This window comes from Peromyscus eremicus, chromosome 9 (genome assembly GCF_949786415.1).
Source record: "Peromyscus eremicus chromosome 9, PerEre_H2_v1, whole genome shotgun sequence".
Lineage (NCBI taxonomy): Eukaryota > Metazoa > Chordata > Mammalia > Rodentia > Cricetidae > Peromyscus > Peromyscus eremicus.
This window is the reverse complement of record NC_081425.1, coordinates 61,956,599-61,969,021: the sequence shown is the minus strand read 5'-3', so window position 1 is coordinate 61,969,021 and position 12,423 is coordinate 61,956,599. Positions and strand designations below refer to the sequence as shown.

General features: G+C 44.0%; 1 protein-coding gene across 1 annotated transcript in view; it reads right to left on the bottom strand.

The window, feature by feature from the left end:
• The window catches only part of Atp8a2 (ATPase phospholipid transporting 8A2), a 591,431-nt gene extending 581,058 nt beyond the window's left edge, over positions 1-10,373 (bottom strand). The window contains 1 exon segment of the mRNA XM_059273541.1: positions 10,255-10,373. Coding sequence (XP_059129524.1) covers positions 10,255-10,351 — 97 coding nt within the window. The 5' untranslated portion in view covers positions 10,352-10,373.
• Positions 10,374-12,423: the final 2,050 nt, after the last annotated feature.

Below are 12,423 nucleotides of genomic sequence, written 5' to 3'. Positions count from 1 at the left end.
CAAAGCCTGGGAAGGAGTGTGTCCATAGCAGGCCCCTGCACCTCTTCGGATGGCCCCAAGAGCAGGCACAAGCCCTGCAGCTTTGGGGGCTGGGCCTCAGCACTCAGAGGAGCACCCAGCAGTCTTTGCCTTCTCTTTGTTGGTGGAGCCTGATGCTGTCAGTTACAATCAACGTGTCTCTCTCTTCCCTCCCTCCGGCACCTGGACTGCAACTTGATTAAGGCCACGGGAATTCTTATCACTTGAGAAAAGGAGAATGGGAAAAACCTTAGAGCACCCTATGCAAGAACTTACTAAACACATAAAGGCATGTGTTTGTACACGCGCACGCGCACACGTGTGCACTCCTCCTTTCTCCTCTCAGCCTCACCAAAGGTCCTGGAAGTGAGATGAGCAGGAACATCTCCATCTTGGCAAATGGGCTCCTCAGTGAGACTTTCTTACATGGACAAAATTTAAAGGTAGTTTGTGACATTGACATTGCAAAGTTGGTTTGCAGTCAGCTCCATGGTGTTCATGGGACTAAAATTACTTCAGCTCGGTGGTATCTGTGTAGGTCCACATCTTCCCCTCACTGCTTTCTGATTTTTTTTCTCTGAATATGAAGAGACAGCAAAGGCAGATACACTTCAGCCAAGGCTAGTTCTGAATAATTTAGCACCCAAAACTGCTGTGGTTGCACATTGGGGGAATGGAGCAGTCTCAGGACCTTCTGAATTTGATGGCCAGTGAGAAGGGGAGGAACTAGCACTTTATAGTTCTGATCTAGACCAGGCATAAGTGCAAAAGCTCAGAGGCAGGAAACGTTCCCTCTGTGCATCCAACTAGCTGCAATCCACCAGAGAGTGGGTAGCCATGGCTGCCACAGGCTACTTGAACACATCCTGACACAGCACAGAGCAGGCGAACCCCACTTCTGTGGCTTTTGAGCAGCTCTCTTTGGGCCACACATTTGAATATTGGCCAGAATGAATCCAATTATTCTTCCCCAGAAAACAGTGCCAATATTGGTGACTGAACTTTGGAAAAACAAGTCTATTAGATATACTCAGCCCAATTCTCCTCTCATATTATGGAGAACAAAGTGCTCACTTATGAATAAAGACTAGGAACAAGCGGGATTGATGCACACCTGTCATCCCAGCTCTCGGGGGGCAGAGACAAGAGCATGGCTGACTTCCAAATGTCAGAGACTAGAAGACTTCTCATATGCAGATCAGGACAAACCCCCACACCCTCACTTGCACATTGCGATGGTGTCTCTGGTGGAGGAGCTCTCATTTGCTGGAAGAGTCACCAGGTCTACAGGGCCCTGAGCATTCAAGTAAAGGCAATGCCGCCTCTTCAGGCCTCTACTCACCTCACCCCTGCCCCTCCCTTCTTCTCTCCTCCTTCCGTCTAGCACCCAGGCTTACTCAGCAGACTGCAGGACTCCTGCACACACATCTTCCTTCTCTCCTCCCTTAGAGAGAGGAGAAAAAGCTCAGGGGATGGGGAAGACCCATAAAGACTTAGAAAACTGAAAAAGCACACATCCAGGAAGGCCAAGGGCATAGAGAGCTCCACTTAAGGACAGAGTCCCCGGAGAACAGACAAGCGGCCTTGCAGTTCAGCCAGCGGCTCCTGCTGTCAGTGCAGCTGGTCAGGGCATCAAATGCCCATTTGGAAAGCAGAGCTGTGCTCAGAAAAATTACATACTTTTTCATGCTTGTTGGTGATAGTATTCATTTTGTGATTTTTTTTTTTTTTTTTTTTTTGAGACAAAGTCTCAGGGTCTCACTATGTAACCTTGGAACTCTGTAGACCAGGCTGGCCTCAAACTCTTAGTTCTGCCTGGTCTGCCGCCTGAGTGCTGGAACTAAACACATGCCCACCATGCCTTTCTGCCATTGATATTCTCAAGTCTATGTTTCCCTAATTGGTACTTTATTCACACTATATTATGTTGTTTTTCTTTCCATTTTTTTTTTGTTTTGTTTTGAGCTGGGCATGGGATTCCCCACCCGAGAACAATTATTTGTTAGAGCTTCCTGAATGAATGTTAGCACTTTCAGAGGCTGACTATGGTTAACCCACACAGAACTTACTAAAGAGCATGGCCGTCAGATACCCAAAGCTGATGAACCACTGAGCCAGGGCAAGGCCTGGGTGCTCTGGGATACAGAGACTGTGGTGGCCACTGAGCCACCTGTCCCTCACACTGTGCCCTCACGCACTTCCTGGACAAAGCTTGAGAGACCAAGACTTAACAGGCCACCGAGCTCACAGGAGTCAGAAGAGGCTGTCCACGGTGACAGCCACAGGTAGCACAGATCCCAGGAGATAAAGGATGAGGAAAGCAAGTCTACAGAAGACAAGGTATTTTGTGCTGTCAGACTCTTTCAGGTCATCTTGAGCTCTATGGAATTCGTGTTGGAGAACCTCTTCATCTCAGGCCACCCTTTAAAGCAGTGACCCATTTCATCAAGTTATTTTCTGTGTTCTCCCTTTTCAAACTCGAACCCTTCATCCCTTTTGGACAATGGCTCTAGAAGGATAGTAAAGGATTTCTAAGCTCCAAGGCGGGCAGAATTAAGAACGTGATGAGAGAGGACACAGCTGTCCATTTCTACCATGTGTATTCTATAACACTGTTTGGAATGATCTTCCTCCATCACCTGAGAAACTGTTGGGAAAGCAATTATCATTTATGGTTTTGGTCTTTAACTTGTTTTCATGGTAAGGTTTTTAACCCTGATCTTCCTAAAAGATCCATGTGCTCAAGTCACACAGGAAAATGCTCCTATACCAAAGTTTCTCTGCTAATGTTTCACTAAGACATTGCATTTTAAAATGTTCAATCAAAACAGTAATGGAGAACCATGGGATGATCTCACCATAGCATTAATGTTTCCCTCCTTCCTCCACTTCTTCCTCCTTCCTCCTCTTCTGTGGTTTTCAAATTTTCCCAATAGGCATGTATTTCTTTTCAGAACAGGGGTTGAGGGGTGCTGAAATGTCTTATTAATGAATTGGGGGAACAAGACATCTTATTTTTAAATAGAGATGTGTAATCTGGACCCAGATCTCTCTTATCCTTCACATATTCATTAATCCTTCTGCAAAAGGGGGCTGTGCATTTCTCCCAGGATGTTTAGAGGGCAAAGGGAGGGACAGGTAAGATATGCCTACCTAACACGTTATGAACTCTGCAGAAGACTACCATAGTGGGCAACTGGGGACACAGAGATGGGGTTAAAGACATTCTGCCTGCTTAGTTATGAAGCCACCAAATTAATGTAGGTTGTTCCAGGGCCTGATAAAATAATTGCACTCATTGAAAACTCATTGAAAAGCCACATCTGTCTCTACCACTGGCGATCATAGTCTTGTCTTTCAGAACGTAAAGTGTTTATGTGGCCTTCTCAGGGATGGAGCCACTTGGATTCCTGAAAAACCATCCCCACTGACCTCCTGCTCTTTTGTCTTTCAGACTTAAGACTGAAGGGACACTGGCTAACAAGGTGGCCACTGCTGTAGACTCAGGACAAGTGGGCAGAGAGCTCTGAATATGTCTGTCTCTATCATGTGACCACTCAAGTAGGAAGTAACGTTAGTTCTTCTTGAGAAACGTTAGTTTCTACTTGAGAAACACTTCATGATTCCACATTTTCAGCCACTCTGCTGTACCCTTTGGGAGATCTTTTCTCTGAAATTCAAAATTTTCAGGATTATTTCCTGTTCTCTCCCCAGGCCATAGAAAAAAGTGTTTGTTTGGGCAGGTTATTATGTAGCCCCAACTTCTCTAGAGAACTAAGTTACAAGCATGTGCCATCCAGGTCCTGCTCACAGAAAGGATGTTCTGCTAACCCTCAGAATCATCCCAAAGGCCTATAGGGAAAAACAGATTTCTATTACACACCCCTGCCCCAAACCAGACCTGCATGACAGCCCCGTAAGTACAGTGCATGCTGCCTAACCTGGTGACTGAAATTTCATCTCTGGGACTCAGAGGGTGGGATGAAAGTTGTCCTTTGATCTTCACGAGCATGCCATGGCATGCATGTGCACACACACACACACACACACACACACACACACACACACACACAACAAGCAAAAATAAATGTAACTCCCCACACCATATCCCCAATCCAAGGCATTTGCCTAGTTTTCCCATGTGGTGATTCAATGACCTTAACTATCAGAGCTATCCTATAAGAGGTCTGTATTTCCCTCATGGTGCTACTTCCAGCTGTGAGCTGGCCCTAGTCATTCCAGTTTCTCTCCCTCCAAACAGAATAATAACCATCCTATTCTGAGGGATACAGGCAGGCTTAGGTTACAGGCATACCTATCAAATGGCAAATTATGTCAATAAAAGAGAAACGTGGAAGTCAAGGGCAGAAGACAAGTATGAGTCAGCCTTGTGGGGAAATGAGAGGATGGGTACTTTAAAAGTCTTTGCATCAGTAAACTGGCAGCTTAGAGATCGCTCAGCAAAATGGCTAAAATCCACAGAACAGGCTCTGGGGAGCTGGGGAGAGGACTCAGAGGGCCTGAAAGATGTCTTGCACTGCAAGCTGGAACCACACACGCCACACTTGAGCTATAAATAGATGACAGGCTTTTGTGCTTGTCATCAGCCTCATCCGCTGAGACAACGAATAAATGTATTAAAGAAAGCCTCTGTTGATACCAGATCAGATCACAATGTGCTCAATCAAATAAGCCTGGCAGCTGTGCCCTCAGAGGCAGCCCCATGTGGTACAAACGGCTCTGACTCAGGCCCTACCCTGGGCTGCCTCGTGTGTGTCACAGGTAATAGTTACATAAGTGCTCAGTCTGTCTACAACTTATGTCTCATGTTTCCGTGCTGCTCACCAGCCTCCTCTGCTCTGTTTAATGTATCTTTTGGATCAGGCTAGCAATAGCCCGGTGACAATGAAGACAACTGCAATGGGCCTGATAAGTGACCATCATCTGAAAGCATTAAAGAGAGTTTACAGGAAAGGTACCGGGAGCTGGGGTGAGGGGGTAAAGGAGATGGGAACCATTTTCAAGAAAAAAGGCAGTGAGCCAAAATGAGACCTGTGAGCCATGAGGAAACTTATAAGATGGGCAAAGATTCTCTAAGGCAGTATTTCCCCAAGAAACCCAATGTGAGCAGAACTGAACTCCCTGGGTAAGCTGGAAACCTCCAAAACAAAAACATATCTTAAGTAAAAATGGCAGTTTCAGCTGGGAAAAGTATTTGTCAGAAAATCTGAAAAGGTTATTTAGAAGAAGTCCAACACAGAAAGCGAAAGGACAGAAATAAGGAGTCATCGAAAGGATGGATGCCCAGAGGGCCAAGACAGTGGTGGCCATCAACAGCTGAACCTCTCCACAATGTTCAGCAAACAGTGAAGGACAGATTATTCTATGTGAGCTGCAGAAATTGGAGACAAAAGAACTACAGACTTCAAATAACCTGAATGTAGGAAAATAAATAGCAACTTCCAGGAAAGATATAACTAAGTCCCCAGCCCCAGCCTTTGTGAGGAGACCGGGGAAGTCACCACGGAGATTATAAAGAAAGCAAGGTGTGGTGATTTGAATGAGAATGGCCCCCATAGACTCTTACGTTTGAATGTTTGGTCCCCAGTTGGTAGAGCCTCTTGGGAAGGATGAGGAGGTGTGGCCTTGTTGGAGGGAATATGTCACTGGAGGTGGGCTTGGAGGTTTCAAAACACTCACACCATTCCCAATGTGCCTTTTCTGCCTGCTTGTGAGTCAGAGTGTGAGCTCTCAGCTCCAGCTCCAGACACCTGTCACCATGCCTTCACTCTGCCATCATGGACTCTCTGAACCCATAAGCCCAATCAGACTCTTTCTTTGTCGTGGTGTCTTATCACAGGAATAGAAAAGCAACTAAGACATGAGGGTTTAAGATTTGCCTAAAATTGAGCCAGCATGCTACTGCATGCCTGCAATTCCTGCACTAGGGAGGCTGAGGCAGGATGACTGAGAGTTCAAGGCCAATCTGGGATAGAAGGTAAGACTTGTCTCGGAAATAAATCCAAATAAAAACCCAATAAGGAAGAAAACTTTCCCCAGGGTGACAATGCTGAAAATGACCGTTGATGCCTCAAAGTCTGAACAAGGGGAGGTTTAACTATGTGCAAGACCTGAGCTGGCACCATGGGGAACTAAGATTGGCACGTGAGTTAGTTCCCTTTTGGAGAGTTAGCAATGCAATAAAATATAAACTAAAGCTGAATACGAGTGCGTTCAACTTTCCAAAGATAAAAGAGTGCCAGGGACATAGGACCTGTCTCCTTAGCATCCTTCAGAAAAATAACATGCAGTATCTGATGAATCTTTATACACAATGTCCCCTGGAACCAGGAATTTTCTGTATTAAATCATTCGCTAGGATGGATGCCCAATCCCTCTTCTCAGGTACATAAGCCCCTTCATTATGTGATTGGGGACTTGATTTCTCCTTCCTTTGAATCTTGGCTACTACCATGATTCCATTTGCCAGGGCACAATGGAATTGCCACTTAGGAAGACATGAGATGAGGCCTCACACACGGTCACAGTTTCCACTGATACCTTCTTAAGATGCCACCTTTAGCACAAAAGGCTACAGGGACAAAGGGACCAAGCTATCCATCCCAGCAGGGTCCTGTCACCAGCCAACCCAGCAGGTGAATGTGGCTTCATGAATGAGCTAAGTAAGGCACCTGGTGATCCATTCACTCAGCAATACATACTTATAAGTCACTAAAATTTTGGTCTTAAGCAAGTAATTTTTGTGGTAATTTGTTGTTGTTAAAAAATAAAGAGCGGGCTGATACACACATATAAATATAATCTATGTGCAGCTATGCAAACCTACTGAAGAAAAACAAAACCCAGAAAATGAGAACCAAAGCATTTACACCAAAGAACTCAGTGCCCGGTACCCACCTCAAGCAACAGGAGGAAACTCAGCACTGCACTCGAACAAGATCCAATGTGCTCTGGCACTAGTGGCATGGCTTGGCAACAGAACACTTGCAAGCAGGAAGAAGTGAATAAAATCCAATTAAAATGAGGAAATAAAATATAGCAAAAGGTAACATCATCTCAGAATGAAAGGCAAGTTAATTACTGGTGGGCAAAGGAAGAATAGACTCAAATGGAAATTTTATAATAAGCATTAAATAATAGAAGGCAAACAGCCAAGAACATAAACAAGAAATTAAGAAGAAGAAGAAGAAAATGTTGAAATGGGGACTTGGAGGGAGGGCTCAAGCTCTGGCACTGCTCTTTGATTAGAGCACAGTTTGGGCCCCAGCACCCATGTCTGGAGCCTTAAAACCGCCTGTAACTCCAACCCGACACCCTCTTCTGGCCCCTGTGAGCACTACAGTACACACAATTAAAAATAAAATACATCTTAAAAGTTAAAAAAAAAATGTTGAAACAGAAAATAAAAATGAAGGTCTGGCATGTATATTGACATTTAAAACAGACCATTGGCAGAGTTTCTCCCGTGCTATACTCTGGCACAAGAGAATGCTCCTTGAGTTAAACAAAACCTAACTGCACAAGTTGAAATAAACATAGCCTAGTTAAAGCTTTTAGGCTTATGCCAGGCAGTGGTGGCGCACGCTTTTAATCCCAGCACTCGAGAGGAAGAGGCAGGTGGATTTCTGAGTTTTTAGCCAACTTGGTCTACAGTGTGAGTTCCAGGACAACATCCAGGGCTACCCTGTTTGTCCACGACAGCAGAGAAACCCTGCCTTGAAAAACAAACAAAAAAAACAAATAAAAATTTTAAAAGCTTTTATTTATATAAAGGGAGCCAAGGAACTCACAAGGGCAAAAGACTTGGACTGTTACCCATGAGTAACACAGAAAAGACAGCATACAGAATCAGCACTGCACAGTGATGCAGAGAGACACTGGACCAGAATATGAAGGGAAAAGGAGGCAAGAACGAGCCTGCTGTGCTCCTTAAAGACATAGGCCACAGGGGCTGGGGAGACGGCTCAGTGGTTGAGAGCCCTTGTTTCTCTTTCCGAGGACCTGGCATCAATTCCCAGAATCCACACTGTGGCTCACACAACCATCCATAACGCTAGTTCTTCTAGGGGATCTGATGCCCTCTTCTGACCTCCTTTGGACACTGGGCATGCATGTGGTACATACACATACATGTAGGCAAAACAATTATACACATAAAATAAATCTTAAAACAAAAAAGGAAGGAGAGGAAAGAAGCTACAAAAAGCTAATAAGCAACAATCATGAAATGCACCATATACGCAAGTGCTCGAGACATGCCATCCTCACAAGGCCCTGAGGAACATCTCAGAGGATGAACTCTAATGCAAGGCAAAAGGCTGCACCATAAGCACTTAGTGTGTTCAAAAGCACACCTAAGGACAACGTGCTGAGGGTCCCTGAGTAGGGCATCCATTGTATATTTTGACTAGGTGGAAGTCATCACCATGCATGAATGTGAGTGGGGAAAGAAGGTAGAATAAGCTCACTGATTATTATATAGGTGATAATTAGAAGTTAATAATATTAGAAATCAGCAAACAAAAGCAAGACATGGCTGTATATACCTGTAACCCTAGCACTGGGGATAAGGAGGGAGAAGGGTCTTGAGTTTGAGGCCAGCCTGGGTAACACAGCAGATTTGGTCAGGAAATAGGAAGGGAGGGAAAGAAGAAAGGGGAGAGAGAGAGAGATGGAGGGAGAGAGGGAAGGACTTTAGCAAACAAGGAAGGAAAATGTTAAGACATCAAATTAATAATAGATTTTATTTTCAGTAGCCATTCTCAGTACAAATCAAGTGATATGGACAAAAATAAGGATGACTACCTAAGCGATGTAACCAATAAAGCAGGATGTGTAAGGTAGGTATAAGGTCTTTGTACACTGAAAATAATCAATTTACCTTCTGGGCTCAAGATGGCTCAACAGGTTTTGCCACCAAGCCTGACGATCAGGTCAAACCCCAGGACCACACAGTAACTCCCACCATCAGTCCCCTGACCTCCACACATATAATGGTGTGCTTGAGTGCATATGTGCACACATACAATAAATACATAGATATAATTTTTAAATTTTATATATATATATAAAATCTTCTTCCCAACTCCACATAGAACAACCAGAAAAAGCTGAACACACATTAAGTGAGAAGGAGGAAGCATGAGAGACTGGGGATACAGCCAATGGTAGAGCACTTGCCTAGCATGCACCGGGCCCGGGTTCAAGTCCTGGCAACACACACGCGCACACATACACACGCACCAGTAAGCTCCATAAAACAGTTCACACTCAAGCAGTGAGGGGTGAACGGATCAGTCAATAAACTGCTGAGTTTCCACATATTAAAAAAAGGGGAGAAAGAAGAAGATACTTGATTTCTCGCATCACACACAAGTCTGTTTCCATCAGAAAGGCTAAAACTACAATAATGGAATAGGTAAGAATGCCCTGTGTCTTCTTAAAAAACATCTAACACAGTTTTAAAAACCACAGAAATCCATAAAGGAAAAAAATGAATTCCAATGACATTAAAGCTCAGAACTTCTGTCAGAAGACATCACAGGTGGGGAAAACAAGCCACACACCGGAACTAATTATTTGTAGTCTAGTCAACCAGCCAAAAGTAAACAGCTGGAGTACTTGCATTAATAAGAAAAGGAAACCTGAATTTTAAAGTGGGCATGATGGGAGATGCCACTGAGAGCCAGCTAGATGGCCAACAGTCAAAGATCTCTTGCTGCGCATGCCAGTGTGGTTACAGGGCAGGAATGCAGGAAGATCACCAGTACAAATTCACACCGAAAAACTGTGCACAGGCGCACCCCCAAATCTATCTTCTGACTATCACCACCACCATTAGAAATACCCTGTACCTCTGTGCAGAGTAAGAAACAGCCTGTACCTCAGTGTGGGGTAAAAAATACCCTGTACCTCGCAGATCTTAGTTCAAGGCCATACTGGTCTACAGGGTGAGTTTCAGGACAGTCAAGGCTACACAGAGAAACCCTGCCTTAAAAATTAAAAATCAAGAAAAAAGAAAAAAGAGCGAGCCTGTACCTCAGTGCAGGGTAAGAAATAGCCTGAACCTCGGTACAGGAGCTCAGAATGCTTACAGGTGAAATTGGCTTAACAAAAACACACTTGCTCTTACTGTGTGGGATACGTGCTGACATTTTCTAGTTTTCATATCTTCCACCCTCCTTGCAGGAATTTACACAGGCGCTGATTCCTTACCCTGGCATGTCATGAAGCACCTTTCCAGGGGTAGAGGACACTGCTGTTTCTTTTGAGCCCGGGAGTCTCTCTCTCTTGGCTTTCTTTTTGCACCCATGTTTTTTTCTTCACTTTTAGGAACCTACCTCAGCTTGTGACGGTGCCCAGATGCTCAGATCACACATCCATCCTCTTGGCAAGCAACTGTTGGAGCCACCGACCTCAGCCGCAGTGTCTGACATTCTAGATCCCTCGTTTCGCCATGGGAACGTTTGTGAGGTCCCCAGGTAGGCCAGTACTCATCTTGTAATGCCTACACGTCCTGTTTGTGGCTTCCCACTGAGCCACCCACAGACCCGGGATGGACAAACATCACGGACAGATGCAGAGCTGGTTGAGGCCTGGAGCTTCAGCCTTCGCATGCTCCTAACCCTCCTTTGCTTCTGTAATTGATGTTCATGACTGAGGTATCATGACCTATAGTTTGAGAAAACACCTCCCAAGACAATCTCTCACATGATGTCACAGGAAACACATGGAAAATATTCATGGCAACTATTTCTCATAGTAGGAAGCAATGAAGAGGCAACAAGTGCCCACTTTCTGGAGAAGGGGTAGTTAAATATTCACAACTGATAATTATAAGGGAGTGAAAAATTCATGAGCTGTTCATAAATACAACATGGGTAAATATCGAAAATATGAGTAAGTATAAGTGATTTGTAAAAGAACAAACAATTGACTTTCATAACACTCAAAAATAATAAAAATGAAATGTTTAGGGAAATATGCATAAATAATATAGCTATTTTTAAGACATCAAAGAAAACATAAAATTAAAACCTAGGGCATTGGCTAATCTCTCAAGAGAAAAGGCTGAATGAGACGACAGTTTCAACAATGATTTTATATATTTAACATTTATACGTATACATAATGTGTTTGGGCCAAATCCACCCCCAAGTTTCAGTAATATTTATCTCGCTCTGCTTTCTAAACTGAATACTGATTTCACCAGTGTTTATCATTATTCCTCAGAATCTGTAATTGTATTGTCCATATTTATTATACTTCTCCAGTCGAACCCCCACCCTGCCCCCATCCTTCCCCAGCTCCTTTGTCCCTGCATGGAATTCAATCCAAGACTGTCACATACATGCTCAAATCATCAATCTAAAGGAGAACAACTGGCCATATCCCCCGGGGTGAACTCCTGACTACAGCCTCAAAAGGGGGCAAAGCATCCCTTCACTACTGAGCCTCCTCACTCTTCTCCATCCTGAGTCCTTCCTCTCTAAAGCACAGAGCCGAATCTCATGCCATGAGATACCTGCCAGCATCCCATGTACCAGGCTTTTTCTTTGGGACCACCAACCAGCTCCCAAATCATGACACAGAGACTTATTAGTTATGAACGCTCAGCCTGGCATAGGTACATTTCTGGCTAGCTCTTTTAACTTAAACTAACCAGTTTCTCTTTGTCTACCTTTTGCCCTGGGGCTTATTACCTTTCTTACGTCTGTCTATCCTACTTTCACTGCTTCTTTGGCTGGCTGGCATCTGGCTGGCTTCTTGCCCTGGGCCTGTACCTCATTCTCTCTGCCTTCTTCTCTTGTTCTTTCTTCTTCTTCCTTCTTTTGTAACCTACATTTCTCCTCCTATTTATTCCCTCTGCCTACTAGCCCTGCCTATCCTTTCTCTGCCTAGCTACTGGCCATTTTATTTATTAGAACAACCAGATGCCTTAGGCAGGCAAGGTGAAACAAATGCAACACATCTTTACATAATAAACTAATGCAGCATAAACAAAAGCAACACACCTTTACATAGTTAAAGTAATATTCCACAGCATAAACAAATGTAACCCATCTTTGTCTAGTTAAATTAATATTCCACAACAATCCTGTTTGTTTTCCCTCTGCCATGAGGACAACTGCTCCTCCACACTTTCCCTGCCATGATAGACTGAATGCTTTCTAACCATGTTCAAAGAGAAGTCCTTCTCTGTTTCTGTCACAGTGATACAAAGTGACCAACACAGTAAGATGTGGCATATGTACTTACAGGAGAAATAATCAGAGTCAAGAGGTTAGCTCATTCCCAGGTTTGTTATCTTGTGTTCTTTGAACACTGTATAGTTACTTTTCTGTTGCGATAATAAAACACCATGACAAAAGTTACTTAAGGAGA